At 42.9% G+C, this 25142-nt stretch overlaps 1 protein-coding gene across 1 annotated transcript in view; it reads left to right on the forward strand.

Moving 5' to 3' along the window:
* Positions 1-25142, forward strand: part of PDLIM4 (PDZ and LIM domain 4) — a 525321-nt gene that overhangs the window by 118356 nt on the left and 381823 nt on the right. Inside the window, exon 2 of the mRNA XM_069244747.1 lies at positions 9860-10011. Within this exon, the coding sequence (XP_069100848.1) occupies positions 9860-10011 (152 nt within the window). The remainder of the gene's footprint in view (positions 1-9859; positions 10012-25142) is intronic.

The following is a 25142-nucleotide window of genomic DNA, read 5'->3' on the forward strand; positions in this document are numbered from 1 at the left end:
TCCCAGCCACACCCTGTCATTTGACCCAGGTACAGGATACAGGCAATAAATGGCTAAGGCAGGAAAGTGCCAACTTTCGATATTAGACATTTTCAAATCTGTAGGGTCTGCCCGCCACTTTTTGCCTGGTTTCTGGTGTGATTTTGACTGTTAGTGCACTGGCTTCCTACTAACCAGATCTCAGTGCCACATCTCTTTCCCCAAACCTGACCAGTTGTTTCACACAATTGGCAAACTCTTTATCTGAAACTGTAGGTTCCTAGTAAACGGTACCCCTGGTGCCTAGGGCCTGGGGTTCTAAGGGAAGTCTCTGAGGGCTGCAGCATCTTCCTTAGGGACCCCTCACCAAACTGCTGCCATTGCAGACTGCATGTGTTGGTGCAGGCTAAATTTAAAACACAACCTGTCAAACACCCCTATGCCAGATCCCCTAACACTGCATGTGCCAAGGGCAAGTCACCCCTAAGTCAGTGTGCATCCAAGCACATGGGGTCCCTGGGGGTGACACAACCCATCTCAACTGTGGGCACAGTCACTTACCTACCCCTATTGAGAGTAGGAGTAACTCCCCTTCAAAGACGAGAACATCTTCAAAATTGGTGTAGGTTTAGGGAATGGGGTTTCTCAAAGAGATATATATTTTCCTGGTGAGAACAATCAGAAAGAAGGTTGCATGTCAGAATATCAACTTTTTAATATTGTAGGATACATATTGATGATCAAAATATCGACAAGGTTAAGTATTTATAGGTAAGTATGGATTACTACTATGTTAACTCCTTCTCTAAGATGGAGATATGACTGTGTTTATATCTATATATATATATCAAATAACATAAACTTCCTAAAGTTCTCTGACCACTTACAGCAGCAATCTGCAATGGGCTCGGGCGGCCCCACACATTCCTCAATGTAATTCTTGTAATGAAAGAACAGTCCGTGACACACACAAGAAGGGCTACGTGTAGTTTTAATCCAAAAAAAGCTTCCACCTGATGCATTTTGGCCATAGCCTTTCTCATGGGTCTGAAGTGGTATGGCTCAAAAGTTGTACATATTCAAAATAAAGTGCAGTGAATATCAACAGCAGACATCAAAATGCCCTTAATGTTAAAAATGTCAGCCATATTTGAATGGAGCGTTTTTAGATAAAAAATCAATTTATCCCTAAATAGGCTTAAATAACATACATATTAGATAGTAACACATAATATTATCGAGTTTCGTATCCCTCTTATGTTACTATGAAAAATCTTTAAATTGTCTTGGCATGTATTAAGCCTCAGAATGTTTCAAAATACATCATGGTGGCCTTTTTGGAACACAATACATGTTTCAACATGCTTGAAATTATATTACAGAAAAATATTATATAAAGTTCAAGTGTGTAACACCTGTAAACTGACATGCATAAAAGAATATGAAAAATAAACGTTGTGAATAACGTGGATGTCACAATATAATTTTTATACAATTCAAAAAATGATCAAAGACAATCAAAACATCAAACTACAATTCTGCCCAGTGGGCCGTTCATAATCACCTGTAATGAAAGATTTATGTTGCACCTTTACAATTGCACCTGAGAACATACATATAAATATAGATATAAATCAGATGTTGCAAACACATAATAGATCTAACAGATGATATTAGCTCAAAACAGCTGCAAGGTCTGACATGATGAAACCCCTCATATGTACTTAAATACAAAACAAATAATAACAATGAAAAAGTGACATTAGAACCAATGAAATAGAACCTTTAATAGAACCTATGCACTGCAAAAATAGCTAAGACAATATTATCCAGATAAATATATATGAATACATACATTCAATTTGATCACTCTTCTAAATGTACAGCCATGTCCTAATCTGAGTTTAACCCATTTGGGATTGATAGAGCGTTCCGTACTAATAATTTACCCGTACTTGGACGCTCTTTAGGCCGATGAATCTTTTGGCTAAGTGGGACTCTCTTCACCCGAGATCAGTCAATCTAATCAAATCGATAATCAATAACGAACATAAGCAATACCCTGATCAACATAACACTTAACAATTAATCCAGAATACATTTCGGCGAACCCTGACCTTTCAGTCAGGAATAACCACACCAGTTTATTCAAAGTTAGTGAATTTATTTCCCTATATTAACAAAGCTAGCACAATACAAATGTGTCTCAACACCAAATGATATACGTAAATGAACATTAATAGCTGTCCATAACGGCGAAACAGGTGCAATCTATGCAGCATTTGAATAACAAGGCATTCGATAATAGCAATGCAAATCACTAATACTATAATCTGTAATGAACTAATTGCATACATTTAGTCAGCATAACAAGGTCTCAAATTGCATCGTGCAACAAAAAGGAATCCTCATCTAACCTCAAATTAGCATCGGCATGTGGGACTTCATGCAAACACAATTTAGCAACATTAATTTGGAAAACTCCTAACTAGGGCCCTTATAAAAAATCAGCAGTTGGTTACCTAAAAGAAACACAATGCAATTGTACAATGTCCTTTCATATTTACCAATTACAATCAGCATTCAAGGAAGTCTTCGTCTCACAGGTACCGTTTCTCGATCAGCATGGGACGGGGCAAAGGGGCAGGGGTAGACGGGGCAATTGCCTCACGGCGGCGAGATAAACTACTACTTCATGCAAGGGATCAAAGTTAAAGTCTCTAGGGTAAGAATCATTTAAAGTCTCTTTCTCTCGATTAGAGAAAGCATCAAAGTCTCTTTCAAAATGGCTTCGCAGCAAGGTGGGCCATAGTAACTGCAAAGTCTACAAAATGGCGGGATGTCCAATAATGGCTGCAATGGCTACTTTCCTCTTGTGCACCTGTTTTAAATAGACAACAGTTCAAATCCAGTAGGGTCTTCCATTGGAGGGTTCATAGGTTGGCTTCAAATTGTCCAATCAAAAACAACAGTTCTCAAGCTTTTACTTAAGCATACATTATCCTTGGAGACGGGTACGCAAGTTGCAACATTTTATACCAATTAACTCACTTTCAGAGCTTCCATTGTCCGCACCTGCAGATTGACCTTGGAGCAAAGAGAAAAATGCCAGGCTGGCACGAAACCTTAAGATAAGCATGTGAACGATCTCAGTGGAAAAGTACAGCTTCAAGCAAAAATACACGTTTATTAGCACATTGGAAAAATACGAGCATCTAAATCGTGAGACCAGGCAACTAGGCCGAAGCCTGCACTAAAGTTATGCTAAGCTAAAACATTTCAAACAAGCAAGTCATAGCACACGTTTACGATTATGTCAGATTCGTACAATTCTAATACATCACGTTATATAAAGCACGCTTATAAATGTTGGCAAACTACTCTGAGGGCACATTTGTCCCCGTACAATCTTTATTAGTTCGATTAAAGTCACACTCGATTATTGCAGTACTACGTTTAAGCGCTAATAAATGTAAAACCTTCATTTCTGCGTCATCAGGATCAAGTATCAAAGTCCAAAAGTAAATTTAAATTCCAGCCTGCTTGAATTCCCAACTCTGTTGCCAACCTGGTATTAGTTTCAATCCTGTCTACGACAAAAAAAACTGTAGTAAATCACTGCTCTGCCTTTCATAAAAATGTCTGTCAACCGGATATTGTTTATCATTATGGCTAATAGCCTTTATGTGTTCTAGAATACTTTTTTGCTATATTAATGGTGCTACCAATGTAGAGCTTGTTGCAAGAACATAAAATACAGTATATGCAGTATTATGAAGTGCATGTTAATTTTTTCTGATTTTAAATTCCTGATTAGCATTTGGGACCATGACTTTAGATATATTCTTACTATTTTTGCAAGCCTTACATTTAGAACAATTTATGAAACCTGTCATTTTGTTAAGAATTCCAGTGCGGCTACTCTTTTCAAGAAGATTGGGACTCAAGACATCCCTCAACTATTTATTTATTGGATAAGTGATGCTAGGGTGTTCACCTACATATTTAGCCAATATGTTATCCGTGTTTAATACACGTCAAAGTGTCATTAAATGCCCTTAACCTGTCTAGCTCTATTAGAAAAGGTTGTGATGAATCTTATTCCATCCTGCTCATTCATTTTCTCAAACTTTTTATGAGTCTGAAGTAAATCTTGTATTTGAACAAAATATACCTTTTCAAGAGCTTTTTTGATAGATCTTCTCTCTTTAAAGCATTTAACTATGATGCTGCACTTCGCTTTGAAAGAGTAATCTGTGCCCCAATTCCTGTTCTCTCTTAAACATACTGAGATAGGATACTGTAAATGAGGCTGGGGGCATCGGCACTGGAAGCATGTAATAGGCTACAGTCTGCTGTGGCTTTGCAAAATAAGTGTACCAATTTATACACATGCACACTGATCTAATATGTCAAGAAAATCAGTGATAGTTTTACTGATCTTGCGTGTAAGCCTTAAATTATAGTCATTGGCATCTAAACTATTGATGAGTGTCTGGGCAGATTTTTTACATCCCCTCCAAATTATAAATATATTGCCAATATATCTCAACCAAAGCACTACTTGATCTTCATACGCTTCCGTATTATTGACCACATGGTCCTCCCAACAACCAACAAATAAATTTGCATATCTACGGGCAAAGCAAGGCCCCATCTTTGTGCCCTGGGTTTGTTTGTAAAATTCTTTATTGAAAATAATGAAATTGTTATCGAGACAATAGGTGATCATGTCCAGTATCATTTCAGTGTGTAACAGGGGAGATAATGGTCTGGATTGCATAAAATGTCTGCAAGCTTTCACGGCAAGATCATGTTTGATACAGGTGTAAAGACTGTTCACATCCATAGTCACCAAAATAAAATCCTGCTCCCAGTGGCAACAGAGCTAAAACAGATATCCAAGGGTGACTGCTTTTCAAAAAAGATATTCTTCTCACTCTAGGAGCCCATATTCCTTTTATTACTATAACATCTCAAAATAAATCCTATTTGAGTGGGTAATATCTTGATGATTCACTTTTTGCTAACATGTATGGTTGCTTTTTCCTTCAGCCAGATATCTTTTGTAGACAATACCATCATGTTTCCACCTCCATTAAGCTCTCATATTACTATACAGGTATCTGCTTTTAGTTGATTTAAGGCAGTGACTGGTCCTGGTGTTGTTATTTCTAAAATGGAATTGGGTAATACTTGATCTTTTGCAAATCCTGTATAACACTTTTCTTGAATACATCAAGGGCATCATGTGGTAAAACAGGTGTTAAAATAGATTTAGATTTACAACTACTTTGGCAACTCATTTTCACATTGATACCTAAGTTTGCCAAATTTACAAGAGGGTCATCAAGATAGACTGTATTCGAATCTATTGATAAAAGACTATGTAAAATGTCAATGTCACTAATGAGAAGAGTACTTTTAGATATCTCATGAGTTGAATCCACCATTATGGATTTGTTCTCAAACCATTTTTTCGAATTAATTCTATTCTGAACATTGTTTAAGTCTGATGAAAGGCAAAAGGACAAATCCATTGACAGAAATTCAATGTGTTTTCACTGCAAATATGATCAGAAAAATGTACCACAGTCATTTGTTCTTTGTTCATTGTATTTTTTTCTTACCCCTTGTCATAAGTTTCACCAGGGTATGGTTGTTTTTTCTTTCTTCTTGTCTGGGTTTGTATAATCCTCTTTTCATCTGCCTCTTAGATAGTTTGTTTCTGCTCTGAACTCTGTCCTTCCCCTACTTAGAAGTTGAAATTCCTTTAAAAACATCAGACCAACTATGGGCTCTTCTCTGGTAAGTGATGAGTCCAAAAATGCTCACACATTGCTCTCCAATACCTCACTTTCTGTGACTTTCTCCAAAATGTGATTATTATTGTTGCCTTTGGTTGTCTTATATTTAGCTTATTTACAGATTTCTTCCAAACTGATAATCTTTATAGTCTCTTATAAATGGCCATTGTTTTTTTTGTTTTGATTTCCTCCTCCATCTTATCCCATTTTTGTTGCATATTTAGCATGAATATGTCAAAATTCTCCATAGAGTCACTGTTGCATAATTCTGTTTTCAGTTTATCTGTCTCCTCCTATATCTTGCCTCTATCTTTCAATGCATGTTTGACTCAAATATGCATCATAATAATGGTAGGATTACTTGAATTATCTGCCCATTCTTGTTACATCCCTGGGTCCAGGTCCTCATAAGTGGAAATTTTGAAGATTCTGAGTCCTCTAGGTACTCTTCCTGCATCAATGTATTGCTGCAAGGATTTCTCCTCCCACCGTTTGGACAATTCTTTCTTGTGTTATTTCTTTTGACATCACCTCTTGACTTTTGTTTCCAAGTTATGTGGATGCTTGGGCAAAATCTAATCTGTTAGTTGTCTCCTTTCTCTTAGCTTCTAAACTGCAAGGCATACTAAATGTAATCCAAATGAAATCCCTCCCAACACCACACATTATAGCTAACCTTGAGTTGCCTTTAATAATGAAAGTACAAATGGCAATCCTTATCACAATGGCTCTGCCTGCCAGGAACCGACAAGTAATCTGCAGTGCACTGACCACCACTAAGAGAAGCAAGCATCAGGTAACACACTCACCTCATAGAGAGCCATCCGTAGTCCACATCCTCCGATATTGGTGCGGTTACTTTTCCAGAGGGTGAACATATCAAATCGCTGTTACTGCTCTTTCATTAAAAAATATTACAGTGAGAAATAGCAATAGATAGATAGATAGATAGATAGATAGATAGATAGATAGATAGATAGATAGATAGATAGATAGATAGATAGATCAAAAGAGACAGTTAGAAAGATAGATAGATAGATAGATAGATAGATAGATAGATAGATAGATAGATAGATAGATAGATAGATAGATAGATAGATAGATAGATCTCATGTCTAATGTCCACGTGGCTTAGCTTTGACATATTGAGGTTGACTGACAAAATGCAAAAGAAGATGCCTTTACATTTTGCATTTATCTTGTCATATTTGCTGTGATTCAAAGTTAGAGGTCAAATGGTTGGCTATGTTTTTTGACAAAAAGATACAGATTTTGTTAACATGGGGATTGGTGTTTACAAACTCCTCACTTTGCAGTCAGAAAAAGGAAAGTGTAGGGAATTATCTGACAATCTTGCTGGGGTACATGAAGTGTGAAAGGAAAGGCTGTAGGATGTAATTATGTTTGTGGCACAAAAGAAAACGTTAGTACCTGTAAGTGTAATGTACACATTCATCTGTTCATAAAGCACACAAGACACACTTTATTTTGTAATTCTAAAGTATGATGAAAACAAAGATTTTAATAAGGTCAAAGAAGCTCAAGACACTTTACTTGCTGATGCAAGAATGATAAATATTCACTGAATCTGGATTTCAATACATTGGGATGCGTGTGCAATACAGTTTTATCCCAGTAAAACTGTATGCCTGTGCAAACTCAGTGGCCATTTCAGTGGAAAATATGCTGTCTGTAAATGGCACTGCTTTACCACAAGATGCTTGTGAATTCTCACGATCCTACAGTTACATTACAAAATCACTCGCCTTATGTCCATTAATGCTAGATGGGTGGTTAACGTGTGTCATTCTAAAAATTGGATTGCGGTTCTAAAGAGTTTGGGAAGCGCTCAGCTAGCCCCCTCCTGCCATTGGCTTCATCTGCCACTTGAAAAGGTTTTTTAAACATTTTCGATCAGCCCAAGGCATCTTGTTTCTATTCACTATCTTTTGCAATGACAATTGGTAAACAAGTCCATCTGAGGGATCTCAGCTGATGATATAGCAGGGAGTGCCCGCACCATCACTGGTGCAGCACAGAACCTCCTCACATAACAGCAGTACATGGTGCACCTATTCCATCTTTCAGGTGCTTCATGTGAGTTAGCTGGTATCCACCAGTCCCATGCTCTAAGTTGCAGAATTGTGAGGAGTGTGGTGTTTTATCTTGAAACTGTGACACCATTTCAGGTGTCTGATGCGCTCAGGAACAGAGCTGCCCAGCAATGCGCCAATCAATGCCTGTCAGTCTGCCTAGCAGAAATCCCACTCCTTATGTTTCCAATAACCCACCCTGTGCTGCCTGTGAAAGCTTGGTACTTTTATATTACTACATCTACCTTTTACTTACATTTATCTAGATGTTGTTTTATTTTTATTCATCTATGCATTGTTAAAGTGTAATACATCTACATGATGGACTATTTCTGGGTTATTTTCTTTTGTAAAGTTGAATGCTCTTCTTACAAGTGATACTTTCTTTCCTGGCGGAGTGGCACATCCTATTTACTAATGCTGTTTGTGAAAGATTTGCTGCATATACACTGTAATGCTTTCGCTCATTGTTTCTCTTTACTAATAAATAGAATAAATAAGTACAAACAAAGTTTGTAGAAACGTGGTACCTCGTTACTTAATCTTCCCGAATGGTGCCAATTTGCACTAAATTGCTTTCTACCACCATTGTCCATATTGTGAAGGTATGCTGTCTTGCTCAGTTTCTTTTTGGATGGTCTATGTTGCTTGGAGTAGCAATAAACAATGTTCTTTCTACATATAGATACAGGCAGTTTTTTTCATTTATGTTTATATCAGACAATGAGCATCACGCATCAGAGTATGCAATGGAAGGTCACTAACTGGACTAACTTCCTGTGATTCCTTACATTTCCTTTCCTTTTTTTAAGGCGCTTAGAACATGACCTCATTTCCCCTTGTGGCCCAATGATCAGTGATGTCTATTCTTCGGCAGGGGCGTAACCTAGGCCCCTGCAGTGCAGGGTGGGTCAGCCCTTCAGGGGCACCCTAACTCACCAGGGGGGCCCCATTCAGCTGAAAGCCAATGAATATCAGTGAGATAGTGGATACTCAGGGGCCCCTCATAAAATTCTGCAGAAGGGATCTATTATTACTTACGCCAATGGCTGTTGCCTCCCATTCTATTTCATTGCCAGAGCTATCCACCCATTCTGCAGTGCCGGAGGGCCATTGTGAACAGCTGAGAAGGAAGCAAAAGCGCCAGGTTTATTAGCGATTTTCCTTTTTATCGCCCACGTGTCTACACCTCAGACACATACACATTACTTACCGAGTGTTTGTCTCAGTTTAAGAAATACTAAGGGCCTAATTTATAGTTTGATGGCCGGGCCATAGTTCCGCCAGGACCACAAAGTAAATATTTCCATCGCCTTGGTGTAGGCCACAACCACATATTTATAAATGACAACCAAACTGGGCAGTCATTTGTAAAGCATTTCCAGGAACTGCTCTCATAGCTGTTCCCATCAATGCAATCTTCTGTTTGGTGCAGGGCTATTCTTTTTTTTATTTTCAAAAATAAAATCCCCAATTAAGGGGTAAGCCCCCCCTCACCATGGGAGTCATCTCCCATGCCCGCGGTGGGGGCAGGCAGACATGTAGCCATTTCTCTGACAGCCTTACTCCGTTGAGCCATCGGAGAGGTTTGGCTATGGTGGTGACGGCGTAGTCAACACCGCAGCCAAACTGATGGACCGCCTGCATTTTAATTGGGTGGGCGGACCTTCATGTTGATGGTGTGTATACTCTGCAACCGTTGCAACGGAGTATACATACCGCTAATATACAAATCGGGCCCTAAATTCAGAACGTCAACTACCATAGACTCTTGTTCCTCCTAATGTTTTCACTTATTTCATCAACTTAGAACGTGTTGTGTAAGAGTCTGCCCTCCCATACCTTACCTAAAGAAGAGAAGAGCACTGCTGGGCTTCTTCCGCTGGTACACCGTCACCCTGCCAAGGACCGCGCAGTGAAACGTTCGAGTTACTATTCTAAGATTCTGTTGTGTTGAAATATATGTTTTTCCTTTTTTAGATAAATCCTGGCAGTAAGGCAGCGCTTGTTAATCTCTGCCCAGGAGATGTTATTCAGGCCATTAATGGGGAGAGCACAGAGGCTATGACACATCTGGAAGCCCAGAACAAGATTAAAGCATGCACAGACCACCTGATACTATCAGTCAAGAGGTAAGTCTTTCGCCAAGTTGGATTTTGGTTTTCTGTTTTTCTAAGTTTGATAACGTGACAACGTGTTGTATTTAATTGAAAAATACAAATCATGTGTGGTGTTCTTTGGGCAGTTGTTTTTTTGCATGGACCCTGCTTAACGGGCATTTTGGGGTGAACGCCATGAGAGGAAGTTCATGAAGGTAGTTCCTACCAGTCAGGGCCGGCTTTAGGGGGAGGGCTCTGTTTAAAAATAACTTATGAGTTTAAAGGCATCTGCTGCAAAGTTTCTATTGTGTCCAGCAGGGCAAAGGCATCAACAAAGATGTCATAGATTTATGTTCTTGCTGAAGAGAGATCAGAGTTTTGTCTAGCTGCAGTTTTGACTCATCCTAAAGTAGCACAGAGGGTTAATGTACCTGGAGCAAAGAACATGTACCATGCAAGTCACAGAACTGAGTGTGAGTGAACTATGAGTAGCGCTATAAAAAATTAAGTGATTTCAGAGATGTGGTATGGAGATGTGAGGGGCACTGTTAGAGGGTGGAAGTAAGGGAATTCCTGGAGGAGGCCATTGAGGGGCACCAAAAAGATTGTTGCACTGTGCGCTACCAGCACTAAAGCCAGCCCTGCGACCAGTGCTTCATGTCTTTTTCACAACAAGTGCCCTGCTTGCCTCTAATGACCACATTAAAGGGTGCACAGTTTTTTATGCTTTTCAATAGTAAGACTGAAACTGCAAGAATTGTCATATAAAAGTGACCACAATGAAAACAGAGCACCCGTACCTGAAAATGAAAACACAACGGTAGGCCCAATCTTTCCCTGATCCTTGGACTCATCATAAAGTAATGATTGAGATTCCTTTAAGCTGCAATATGCACTCATGCAACAACATATGCATCACCCTACAAACTTTACCATTTCATGATTAATTGCAGGCCCTGCTAAAGCTATTTCTTTATGGCAAGACTTTGGCAATAATTCGGCCTTTCGCAGTGTCTGCTCCTGAGATTAAAACAAGGATTTTTGCTCCAGTTAGATACCCTCTACAGTTCTCACTTGAAAAGTGTCTAAACTATGCAAACCAACCTGTCTCTGTCAGTCTAATCCATAAGCTAATCTTGTAGCCAAAAGCCTTCTCCGGTGTCCTTGGCTTGGCACTAACATTGAGCAAATCAGCAACTGAACGTCCTGGTCTTGGACAGGTGTCTCATCTTAGATTGTCCTGCAGAGCATCCTCAAGAATCAAGACTAATACAAGGGATCGGTTCTGGGGAAAGCTATTGTCATCCAGTTTTCGGCTAGCGGTAAGAAGCCAGGGATAATGGTTTGATGGATTTTCAAACGTTCATTTCCCACCAGCAAGTGAAGGTAGCATCTTTTTAGGTTTTTTGAACCTGGAAGTTAGAGGGAAAACTCAACTAGTCATTGGGAGGATGATTGAGGATATGCAGGCTTGGTATCATGAGCAGGACCTCTTTGTTACTGACAAGCCTGCAGCACATCTAAAGAAGAAAGGGAACAAAAAGCCCAAGAGATTTGTTTTGGGATGAGCAGAAATCACACATTCCAAGCATGGTAATCTAATTGGTTGGGAGTGCCAGGTACAGGGTTGCCCAGGGAACTGAACAAGTTCTGGTCAGTCCTTTGTTTTAGAATAAATCTCCAGACATGATAAAATGTAGCCGGACCAATCATCAGGTACACATAGACATCTCAAGCTACCCTCTTTACGTGGTAAGTGAAGGACCAGCATTTTGGTGGAAATAAATCAATTTCCCTTCATGGGGCCGCAGTGTCCTCTCCGAGGGGTACAACTGAAAGGCCAATGCCCCTGCCATATAAATCAGTTGCCCTTAATTGGCTTTAATTGGCCATAGATTCTTAAGGGGGCCTTAGCCGACCTCCACTTTAGGGTCCCTTCATATGTCAGTCTTGTGATCTGCTGGAGGGAACAAAGCAAAACATGAAGCAACTCTAGGGTCTCACAGATGTGGAATAACCTGACCAATAAAATATAGAACAGGCCAGAAAAGCAAAAAGCAACAGGGTTTAAGCTTTCTAGGCAATCTGGGGACTTTCGTACCTCCATTATCTAAGGATGATGCTCCTCAGATAAGGGAATGAGTTTAGTTTGAAGGCAGTGATCGCTGATGGGTATAGATCAATACTACACGCACACGATAATACACCTTAACGTCACTCGAATTGCTTCCACATGTAACAAATGCTCTTCGTCAATATATTGGCACCTTCTGACAGCAAACAGTTTCACTTCGATGAAAACTGTTAGGTGCATAAACAAACCCCAGCGGATCAGCAGGAAATCTAGTTTCGGGTAAATATTATTTCTGTTCTTAGAGATTAGGGCAGTGTCCAAAGTCTTCTTCAGCATACACGTTTAGTCATCTCAAAATCGTTATGCAAATATTTTGCATGTGAGTGAGGAACATAAAGCTGCATTACACACTCCGTAAATGTAATCCAGTTGTATGTATTCAGTCGTTCGATTCAATTGAACTGTAAAGTCCTATGCAGTTTCTGGTTTCAGTTATAGATTATGCCAGAAAATTGTTGGTGACCAAATTATAAAGTAAATCTCTCGGGCTTTGCGAAGTAAGGGAATCGCTGACAGTGATTGGAGAATGGTTAAAGGTTGAGCGATCTGTGTGCTAATCTGAACATTTTACAAGAGGCTCACTGCTCGAAAAACTGTTGGGGTGGGGTAAAGGCAGTCACATGGATGCATCTCATGCACAATATAGGTCCACTTTCAGTGACAACTGACTCCATCCTTTCAAGATACACGGATGCACCTGCGCCTGATGTACGCCTCTGTATCGTGTACCTCTAAATGCCACGGGGAAATGTCAGACATTGGGGTTTAGTTAAAATCAGAGAGCACCAGGGCCGTGGTATCTCAGTGCACCTTTCCCAAAGGCACGGCGGAACCACTTGCAACATAGGTCCTCTTTAGATCTGTCTAATGGCTGTTTATACCTTGAATTGTCGCATCACTTTGATAAATATTGTGTTCTGCTGCCATATAGCACACACCAACAGTCATTGATATTTAGCAAGGAGAAGTTGAGACCATTGCACCACTATAAAGAATAAAATGTATTTTGCAAGTTCCTCATTTGATTGTGATCCTGATAGATGGAATTCACTAAACTTATTCTGGCTGAATGTACTGGGGCGGTTGCCAGTGGCCCCATTCCCGTGCCCGATGGCATGCCTGGGCAGTCCTTGCCTCACCCATCATCTACCAGTGAAACAAAGGCAGGGCAGGAGGCAGGATCCCACTGAAAGAAAACAACGGCTCCCTTTTATTTATTTTTAAGGTAGGATCTAGACACTATAAGCTACCTTACAGATGTCCCCCTGGGGTTAACCACTGCAAACACCCTGTGCCCATATTTTTCTAACAAAAAAGGGGGCAAGACACAAAGGCAAGATTGATCTGACATGTATTCTCCCATGCCTTTATTTGTTTATGGCTCAGTGCAGGGCTTTAGTGGGTAGCCCTTAGGGGACAGCTTTTCCTTTATTATGAAATGACATTTTTCTTACCCTGTAGTTCAAACCTGGACCCAGGGTCCTGCGGGGGAGAAACCATTTTTGATGTAGGAATTGGAAAGACGCAACGTTGCCCTAGTCCCTTTCTACTGAGATCTAAGCCCCAAAGAATATTTAAATGGAGTGGTACTAGAACCACATCTATTTTGAAGTTACCGGCCTCGACTTAGACAGACATGAAGGAATGACCATGCCTAGACTCCACTGAGAGAGGACTCACGTGCCACGTAGACTATTGTATTCAGGCAGCTTAGAGTGAAGGACTGGATGACCACCTGCCAACAGTGCCAACCGCCATTGAACTGAAGTGTGCCATTGCTGGAAGGCTTCTTCCTATTTACAGAAGTTCTGGACTGGAAGACTTGTGGCCCGCCTTCCATCATTGAGATGCATGAAGTGCTGCACCCACTCGAACTAGCCCCTTAATGAAAACCACTTCCCCTTGATCTCAGTTCATACTGCAACAACTCTTGTTTAAGGCATAAGTAGCAATTGGACAAGCACTATCTCAACAATTCCTCCTGTGTGGAATATCAAAATTCAATATAAAAGAGAAAAAAAGTGTTATGGTGATTTTCCAAGTGTTACTCTTTAACCTTGTTTGGTGAAGTGATTTTGGAGTTCTCAGGCTCCACCAAGAGAAACTTTTTCTGCTACAATCTAACCTGCTAATCTACCTGAGTTTGCCTGGGGACCACCAGTGTTCCTGGCTACTTTAAGGCTGCGATCCAAACTGTATGCATCCTGTTTTCCTCTGCCACCAGGTTCTTTTATCTAATTAACTCAGGCAGAAAATATTAGCAATAAATGGCTCTCAGCAAATCTAAAATAATTTGAATTGTAACTTCAAGTACTGTCTTAGCTAGAAGGCTATGTAGACTTGACAGTGAAGTATGTCTCTGGAAAATTATTCAAAACACGGTTGGACAGGAAATAAACTCATCCCTGGAAAAAATGTTGAAATCAGCCACATATAGCAGGATTTCACAACTAGAATGAGGAAATAAAAATATGGATGGGTGGTGGTAGCCCACCCTTCTCTGAAAGAAGCTCACTACTTTGTGAGCCACCAGCAAAATGTCACAGTGACTGTCCCGCTCTGATTTAGACTTGATCAGAATCATGAAATAATACAAAAATACGATCCTTCATGGGTTATGGTTTATGTCATGTGTATTTGTTAGCCAGTAGGATATCCTGAGATGGCAGCTGTGGTTATAACCTTGCTCAGGGCTGGTGAGTGTGTTAGTCGAAGAGCCAGGTCTTCAGCTTCTTCCTGAATTCGAAAGTTGAAGATGTGGCTCTGAAGTGTAATGGCAGACTGCTTCATGCTTTAGGCATGATGAAGGAGAAGGCTTGACTGCCTGTTCTGGTTCTGTGTATGCTTGGGATGTGTGCAAGGAGGAGTCTGGCCAAGCGGAGGTGTCTGGTAGGTTTGTAAAAAGAGATTTGGGTATAATGCTAGGCTGAGCCCTGTTGTGGTGAGTTTTGAGGGTTTGTGTAAGGAGTTTGAACTGGGCTCATTTGTGTCTTGGAAGGATGAGTGTAATCCTACCCACCGCGTTTTGAGTGGTTTGGAGTCATCTGGTAAGTTGTTTCCTGATTCCGGTCTGAAGGGTATTCCCGTAGTAGATCTTGTTTCTAGTGAGGGCATGTCTGAAGGCTTTATGGGTGCTCGTTGGGAGAAATTTGAAGAACTTTCTTAGAACCATCATGGTGTGGAAGCATGGACCTGAGATGGTGTTGACTTGGGTGAATATACTGAGATGGCTGTCTATGATGATTCTGACTTACTTGGTGTGGGTGGTAATGGTGGTTAAGATTACAAATTCAGTTGCCCAGCAGGTTTAGTCCCATGGTTATTGGTCCTTCATGAAGAGCACGACTTCTGCCTTGTCAGTGTTACGTTTGAGGCAGTTGACCTTCATATAATTGGCGCCTTCAGTCATAAAGGCGGCAGACTAGGTTTGTGTATTGGGCATCTTGTTTGAGTGGGAGACTATAAGCTGGTATCCTCAGCTCATCTGACAGTGCCTAATTTGAGCCGCTGGTTGCAGATGGGACCACAGGCACTCATGTTTGGAGACTGGCATTTATTTTTCCTCATCAGACTTCTAAACAGATCAAAAGTGGAAAAACACACACGAGGGGGAAAGGAGGAAGGGAAAGATGGAAAAACATGATAAAGGGCAAAGGTAGGAACCTGTAAGAGTGTGATAATTGAACAGGGAGTGTCTGGTGGTGGATTAAATAGGCTTGATGCATAATCAAGATTATGCAGACTTGGTATTTTGCACGTTGACCTTCACAAGCACTGGCTGCAGGGTTCTGAGTTTGGGCCCGGCTCTTATTCTTTTGCAAATTAAATACTGGACATTGATGTTGTAGTTGTGGATGATGCTTGTAAGTGGGAATAGGGTCGGGCTCAGTGAAGATTTTTGTGGTACTCCACAGACAAGTTTGCAGGAATCCATGGAGTTAGGGGCTAAACTGTCGATTGTGCCCTTCCAATTAGGAAGGGGCATATGCATCTGAGAGTGGATCCTCAGATTCCAATCTCATGCAGGCATCATATTGTATTGAATGTCATGGAGAAGACCAAGGAGGATGATTACAGCAGAGTCTCCTCTGTTTACGATCATCTAGATGTCATTTGTAGCAGCAATGAGGGCTGTGTCTTTGCTGTGGTGTGGTCTAAAGCCAGATTTCAAGGAGTTGGTGGTCTTTGAGATGGTTGGTGAGGTGTGTGTTCAGTGGCAGCCGGTAATTTTAGGTGGGGGGAGGGCAGATGGGGCACTCACAAATACACACACACTCACTCACACTCATCCATTCACACATATGTGGACACACGCATACCCATTCTCAACACTCATTACCAAATATTCAAACATGCACGCATGCACGCACCAAACATTAATAAAAAAAAACACACTTACCTGAGGCTGTCTCAGAGGTCCCAGGAAGGTTGGGACTGTTCCCTTCCCTCATTGGCCAACCTTAGGTCAGTCAATGAGGGAAGGCAGCAGTCCCAACCTCATCACAGAGTAGAATGGGGTCAGTGAGACTGCTGACCCAATCCCCCCCTCTGTGAAGAATTGTCACTAATTAACACTTTGGATCTGGGCCCATCAGGGCTTAAAACTGAAGTGCCCAGGTCCAAGGCAATGAGTGACGCTTCCCCTCATCACTGAGGGGGAAGGCCTCGAGGACCTTTGTTGAGCTGAGGTCACGCCCACAGGAGCATTTAGTGCATGTCTAGCTCCTGGCTTCGTGACCTGAAAATGAGGCTTTTCTGTCAGGCTCACCTTTGCTCAGTCTGACAGACACTCTTCTTGAGGGGCAAAAGGTAAAGCAGCATTGCCCCTCAGCCTCTTTAGACGGCACGAGGCTGTGTGAGTTGATACATTTTTCCAGGATTTTGGGACGCATATGGAAGCAGGCAGATGGTTCTGTGGTCGGCCATCGTTGTTGGGTTCACAAACAGCTTCTTGAGCAGGAGCAGTACTGTAGGGTGTTAATCTGTGACTTTTGAGAACGGACTGCTCTTGTCAATAAGCTATATTGGCAAGGGAGCATACACACAGTCAACATGAAGGTCCACCTGCCTGCTTTAAATGAGGGCAGACTACACTGCTATAGCCAAACCTCTCTGACAGCCCAATGGACTAAGGAGCATTGGAGAAATGGCTACACCTCTGCTCAGTCAATCACAAAGGGCAGACATGTAACCCTGGAGGTGAGGGACAGTGAAAAACACATAATGCTATCCCAGCCATGAAAGATGACTCCAGTGGTGAGGGTAACCTAACTTTTTTTTATTTAAAAAAAATCCCATTTGAGATTTTCTTTTTGAACATAAAAAAAAAATGCCCTTTGGTGCAGGGCTGCATCACGCTGACGCAGCCCTGCACCAAACAGCGGATTACATTGACATGGAGGTGATGGCGGTTCCTGCCAAAGCCTTACAAATGACCACCTACTTGGCAATAGATTGGCAGGCAGTCCCTCTGTCATGAGCGCAGAACTATTCACTCCATCCCCAGGGAGGAACAACAGGGCATCCACCAAGGCATAAATTACCCACTAAGTGAGTTACCTTGCCATTGACATCATAACATTAAGGCCCATATTTATGCTTTTTTGCGCCGCATTTACGTCATTTTTTGACGCAAAAGTGGCGCAAACGTACAAAATACAATTGTATTTTGCCAGTTTGTGCCACTTTTGCGTAAAAAAATTGACGCAAATGCAGCGCTAAAAAACTATAAATATGGGCCTAAATCTCAAACAGAATGCTTCACACCGAACAGCCACTCAAGTAATATGAATTACTGCCAAACACTCTGAAAAAAAACATTTATCCATTGAGAAAATGGAATTGGCAGAGGGATGATTATGTTCTGCAAGCTACCTAATGGTACCTGCTCTCCAAGAAACCAGCAATAAAACCTGATAATTACACAATGTAATGAATAATCAATTCACTTTGGTTGGCATCGTGTCAAAGCATAGGTCCCACGTGACCCCATAGCTTTTACAAATTAGGAAGTCCTGGCATTTTCTGCAAACAGTTCTCTGCATTCTGGGACATGTAGTCTTGTTTTTCTCGTTACAAGCATGGGGTTCCCAGTCGTGGTATGCCAGTTATGTTGGCTGACGAGGCAGAATTAGCTGAATATGGCAAGCTTTTAAAAGAGAGCTACTCTCTGAAAAAATATGCTGTTGCTGAGATATTAATACATGTCATTTTGAAATTATGGTTTTTGCCTATGTCTAAATGGGTTACAAATTGTGAAACATAGAATTCTGTCTTCTGTGGTGAGGCCGATGTTCCACAGGAAAACCACAACTTTTGCTGAAAATATTATACTTTTAAAGTTATTATATGGAAAAGAATATGTGCTAGAGCATGATATGCTTTCTCAGTCTTGGGTTACCCTCCTACTACAAAACGTATAACTAAATGGACAATATAAAGACTTTTAAACCTAGCAAACAAATGGGAGCATAATTTATATTTTACTTTTTATGAAGGTGACATCCTTTTATGTTTTCTTACTGGGACAGAGCCTGTTACTCTTTAGGAGAGCTGCAAGCTTTTCAGAAGTATACAGTGTAGTCTTGGGGATAGCGACCCCAGAAAATATGGTACTGTGCAGGAGCCTCGGGGAATATGTGTGCTTCAAGTAGCTGCATGGAATATGGAGAGATGCTCCCTAGAGTCTGAGAGTGACATTTTGCACGCACTTCCTTTCCAGAGGTGTGCCTGCTCAGTACAGCAGCTCTGCTCTGACTGACCCTTAGCATGAGTTTATGCCTAGCCATAGCTACAAAATGAGATCTCCTCCCATTCGCTTTTACTCACAGAAATGCACCCACCCACTGCCCATCCTCAATCCCCCAGCCCCCACAACAGAAAGACACTAATGTAGCTTGCAATATGCCTTCCCCGCTCACCTTGTTAATCTTTACAACCCAATCTCTAGTGCTCACCCTGCACTGGGGGCACGCTCCTGCTTGGGCGGCAGCAAGACCCCACCTGGGCAGAAGCAACTGTCTGCCAGTGCTGAGGGCTGTTACAGTGGGCAGGGCTGCAGGACTTTGAAAACATCCTACCTGTACACTCTGTAACAAACTGTGAGTGCACCCTGCCTCCTCTGCGCTGGTTGTGCACGCGGGCCAATGACTGTAGAGGCACCACTCTGGTGGTGGCGAGCTAGGTGAGGAAAAACAAAGTTGGCACCCACTGCCTTAGTGTCCTCCTCTGGCCAATTAAAACCTGTGTGGGTCAGATGCCTAGCTGGAAAACAATAACAGGCAAAGTGCTGTCACACCTTGATCCACGAGGGGTGCTCTGCTAGGGTCAGAATTTTTTTTCAATACAGAGACACATTGTATATGCTCAGGCTCAGCTTTTGACTGATTAATGAATCATTTGCCAGCACTGCGCCAGAGTTAATTCGATCATGTTATGTGAAGAGTGCCACTACTACGAATAATGTAAATATTGAGACAGCCTCTTCCCACGGCAAAATCATTGCCAGTTCAATCGCAGTTCAATTGAAGCTCCATTTAGAATGAATCTTGTGGGGTGTTGGGGTGCCATAATGAGTGACTAGTGCATTTTAGTTTGATGATGTGGACACTAGCACTAGAATGTGTTAATCTGACCCCTGGTGTGTGGTACTTAGCAGGACTGTTGATCCGCTGAAGTTATTTGGCATAGGCATAGGCATAATGGGGGCATGGGTCCAAAGGGGCCACAGGTAGATGAATTTCATGGTGGTGGTGGTGGTATTGTCAGTAGGGATGGCGGGCCATGTGGTCAGAGGCGTTTCCTTGGCCAAGGTGGGGTGTCATGTTGCGAATTTTAGTTGACAGTGAAATTGTTATAGATGATCATTATCTTGCTGCAGAAGTAGTGAGAGAGCTGGTCACAGAGGTCCTGTGGAGGGGTGATGTTGTTGGAGGTGGACGCTGGGGCTTTGAAATTTTTCGCAACGATTAAGCTCTCTTTGCTGGTGTTGGTACTGGTGTTGATGGGCCTTACGAGTGAAGAGGATTGGTGTTCCGGATCTGCTTGTCGCTAATGGCAGTTTTACAGCTGTTTCCGTCCACATTGTCTTGGCTCATTCTCCACCTATACTCCAGTTGTTTGTAGTCGTGTTCGGTCATCCTGAAATCCTCTGTGAACCAACTGGTTTGTGGTCTAGATCTTGTGGCTTTGTTGGGCTTAGGGAGAGGCAGGATATTGGAATAGGCGGTGATTTAATTGTTGAAGATTTTGATGGTGACAGGTAGGCTTTGCTTTGTTTTGGCTGACATTCCATAAGAATGGTAGTTCATTTTTTCCTTGGGATGTTTTCCAGTTTCGTTGAGCTGGCCTCACGGTGTTTCTTCTGTGTTCTTGCAGGACAGGAATGATGAACTTGATGAGGGCATGATCAGACCAGGTGATTAACGTGGGCTTGTCGACCCATATGATGTTGAAGGTTGTAAAAATAGGGTCTAGAACAACGTTACTCAAAGTACGGCCCGCGGGCCGGCAGCGGCCCCACGGACCTACCTTGGCGGCCCGCGGAGACGTACAACAAATGCTAAATGCTAATGGCCGCAGTATGTAAACATAGAAGAGGGCCCCGGGGGCATGCGCAACAGTGGCTTCTTTGCGCATGCTCCTGCAGCCCTCCTCTATGTTTACGTACGGCGGCCATTATTTATGGCGTTTCCGTGACGATCCTGGAAGCCAAAGCCCCATAAAAGTCAGCGCTTGCAGCTAACTTTTACGGGGCTTTGTCGTCTGCTTCCTGTCACCGGCTCCACGTCTGCTGCCCGCCTGCCTGCCTGCCGTTCTACATTTGTGGCATCTTTACAGTGCTTTGAGTCAGGTAAGGCTCTTTGGTTATTTATTTATTTGTTTTTAATGTAGTGTGTGTGTTACTGGGGTAGGGGTGAGAGCAGATGGCGCTGTGTGTGTTACTGGGGTAGGGGTGAGAGCAGATGGCGCTGTGTGTGTGTTACTGGGGTAGGGGTGAGAGCAGATTGCGCTGTGTGTGTGCGCTGTGTGTGTGTTACTGGGGTAGGGGTGAGAGCAGATGGCGCTGTGTGTGTGCGCTGTGTGTGTGTTACTGGGGTAGGGGTGAGAGCAGATGGCACTGTGTGTGTTACTGGGGTAGGGGTGAGAGCAGATTGCGCTGTGTGTGTGCGCTGTGTGTGTGTTACTGGGGTAGGGGTGAGAGCAGATGGCGCTGTGTGTGTTACTGGGGTAGGGGTGAGAGCAGATGGCGCTGTGTGTGTGCGCTGTGTGTGTGTTCCTGGGGTAGGGTTGAGAGCAGATTGCGCTGTGTGTGTGCGCTGTGTGTGTGTTACTGGGGTAGGGGTGAGAGCAGATGGCACTGTGTGTGTTACTGGGGTAGGGGTGAGAGCAGATGGCGCTGTGTGTGTGCGCTGTGTGTGTTACTGGGGTAGGGGTGAGAGCAGATTGCGCTGTGTGTGTGCGCTGTGTGTGTGTTACTGGGGTAGGGGTGTGAGTAGATTGCGCTGTGTGTGTGCGCTGTGTGTGTGTTACTGGGGTAGGGGTGAGAGTAGATTGCGCTGTGTGTGTGCGCTGTGTGTGTGTGTTACTGGGGTAGGGGTGAGAGCAGATGGCACTGTGTGTGTTACTGGGGTAGGGGTGAGAGCAGATGGCGCTGTGTGTGTGCGCTGTGTGTGTGTTACTGGGGTAGGGGTGAGAGTAGATTGCGCTGTGTGTGTGTTACTGGGGTAGGGGTGAGAGCAGATTGCGCTGTGTGTGTGCGCTGTGTGTGTGTTACTGGGGTAGGGGTGAGAGCAGATGGCGCTGTGTGTGTTACTGGGGTAGGGGTGAGAGCAGATGGCGCTGTGTGTGTGCGCTGTGTGTGTGTTCCTGGGGTAGGGGTGAGAGCAGATTGCGCTGTGTGTGTGTTACTGGGGTAGGGGTGAGAGCAGATGGCACTGTGTGTGTTACTGGGGTAGGGGTGAGAGCAGATGGCGCTGTGTGTGTGCGCTGTGTGTGTTACTGGGGTAGGGGTGAGAGCAGATTGCGCTCTGTGTGTGCGGTGTGTGTGTGTTACTGGGGTAGGGGTGTGAGTAGATTGCGCTGTGTGTGTGCGCTGTGTGTGTGTTACTGGGGTAGGGGTGAGAGTAGATTGCGCTGTGTGTGTGCGCTGTGTGTGTGTGTTACTGGGGTAGGGGTGAGAGCAGATGGCACTGTGTGTGTTACTGGGGTAGGGGTGAGAGCAGATGGCGCTGTGTGTGTGCGCTGTGTGTGTGTTACTGGGGTAGGGGTGAGAGTAGATTGCGCTGTGTGTGTGCGCTGTGTGTGTGTGTTACTGGGGTAGGGGTGAGAGCAGATGGCGCTGTGTGTGTTACTGGGGTAGGGGTGAGAGCAGATGGCACTGTGTGTGTGCGCTGTGTGTGTGTTACTGGGGTAGGGGTGAGAGCAGATTGCACTGTGTGTGTGCCCTGTGTGTGTGTTACTGGGGTAGGAGTGAGAGCAGATGGCGCTGTGTGTGTTACTGGGGTAGGGGTGAGAGCAGATGGCGCTGTGTGTGATAGACCGGACCCTGCAAGGGTAAGAACTGTGCTGCTGTATCTTTGTCTTGTAATCCTTAGGCACCAAGTTAGACCTTTGTTTGTGCAACCTCCAAACAATAATGCTTACTTTTATAACCCATACCCACCAACCCAGTACAGCCAGAGAGGAAACCACCCACCCATGAAAACTACCAAAAATCAGATGACAATCCTAATATAAATCAAACCATTTGTGAAGTGTCCAGTGGGGTACACTTTGTGTGATGGGCAAACACCTTTAGCTTACTCCTCCTCCCAGAGGTGCGGTTGATAAATGGCTGCTGCATCTAATTAAATGTCTCTTGTGATTAGGATAGGGATATACTCTGGAACATTCCCATTTGGCTCTTGTGATTAGTGTAGGAATATACTACTAGAGCTAGGGCTGTTGAAAATGTCTTACAATAATACACTTTTTTAATCTGGCCCCTGGCATTTCGTGCACAGTTGATTTCTATTGCTGTGTGACCCAGCATGCTGAAAAAAAATAGTCTCTAAAAAGGGGCCCATATACCATTCATTGGCCTCATTATCACTCTAGTATGCCTAGCAGGTTGCAAGCATAATTGCAAAAAATACTTTTTATAACATGGTTCTCTGGAAATCGGCAAAGGCCAGCATGTGTGTTGACAATTGTTAGATCACGGTATGCTTTGTTTCCTTTTACACATCACTTTATATTACTTTGGTGTTGTGCACAGAGGTCTGTAGCGAGACGCAGTGTTGGTCCATTGGTCGTGAGGCGGTGTCGGTCCATCGGTCGCTCGTGAAGTGTTGTTGGTCGTGAAGTGGTGTCTGTCCTTTGGCTGTGAGGGGAAAATCTGATTCCTGACCCTTGAAAATCATTGCACAAACTCGCTGAGACCAATGGCCTACAGTCCAGTTACCAAGCCTTGCAAACGACCCAGATCCATACAGAGTGAACACAGATCATTCCAGGCAGCATGGGAAGAAGAGTACTTGTTTGTTGAATGGCCAAAGGATAAAGCTACCTGTTTGCTTTGCAAAGAGAAAGTAAATGTTCTTAAGAGATATAACCTGGAACGGCACTACAAAACTCGACACGCAAGTTATAGTGAGAACTTCCCATTGCACTCACAACTGCGTTCAGCAAAAGTGGCATCGTTAAAGCAAACACTTCTTTCCCAGCAGAAGCTCTTCCTTTGCCAAATGAAGGAATCTGAGGTTGTTACAGAAGCATCATTCAAAATATGCTACCTGCTTGCCAAACATAAGAAGCCATTCACGGTGGCAGAGCTGGTGAAGAAATGTTTCCTTTCAGCAGCTGAAATTTTGTTTGAAAACTATAGCAACAAATCCAGCATTTTAAAAGAAATTGGTGCATTACAGCTATCGGATTCCACTTGTGCACGCAGAATACAGGCAATGGGTGAAAATATCCAGGAGCAGGTGATCAAAGCTGTCAGAGAGTCACCGTTCTTCAGCATTGCCATGGATGAGTCCACAGATATAGACGATGTGGCCCAGTTATTAGTTTGGGTGAGGTATTTGGACCAATCGCTTCATCCCAAAGAAGAGCTCCTGTGCCTTCTACCACTGCACGGGCACATAAGAGGAGAGGATATTCTGGACGGTATCTGCAACTACTTCGAAACACATCACATACCACTGGACAGTCTTGTTAGCATCACAACAGATGGCGCTCCTGCTATGGTAGGCCATGACAGAGGCTTTGTATCTTTGCTTAAAAAGAAGCTCACTGGACAGCCTGTAATAGACTACTACTGCATTATTCATCAGGAAGTTCTGTGTGCAAAATTAAAGCGTGGAGAACTGAATAACCTCCTAAAACTTGCAGTGAAAATTGTTAATTTTATTCGTGCCAAAGCCCTTAACCATAGACTTTTTAAGGCTATGCTGCAGGATTCTGAAGCTGAATATACAGACCTCTTGATGCACACTGAAGTGTGATGGCTAAGCAAGGGGAAAGTTCTGGAGCGGTTCATTGCTTTGCTTCCTGAAATTGAACACTTTACAAACAGTAGAGGTCAAACATTCCCAGAACTAAAGGATGTGAAATGGCTTTTAATGCTCCATTTTCTTTCAGATCTATTTGCATACTTCAATGCTCTTAATTTGATGCTGCAAGGCAAACAACAGCTTGTGTGGTCCATGATGAATGGTATTTACTCATTTGAAAGTAAGCTTGTGCTATTCAAAGAACAACTGGATGTTGCTGACTTCACCCACTTTCCAAAACTGTTGGCTGTGACTCAGAGGTTTCCAAATGCACAAGAAATGCTGCTAAATCTTGGTGCATGTCTTGAGGAAATTTCTGGGAGACCAAAAGGCGATTTTCTCAATTCAGAACCCTCACCCCCCTGTTCAGGCTGGTTGAAAACCCCTGGATGGTGAGTGCACGAAATCTTGATGCTGTTGAACTTATTGGCGTGAAAAGACCGCAAGCACAAATGGGGCTGATAGACATGCAGCACAACTCAGCTCTCGAAGCA

This window comes from Pleurodeles waltl, chromosome 7, assembly GCF_031143425.1.
Source record: "Pleurodeles waltl isolate 20211129_DDA chromosome 7, aPleWal1.hap1.20221129, whole genome shotgun sequence".
Classification (NCBI taxonomy): Eukaryota; Metazoa; Chordata; class Amphibia; order Caudata; family Salamandridae; genus Pleurodeles; species Pleurodeles waltl.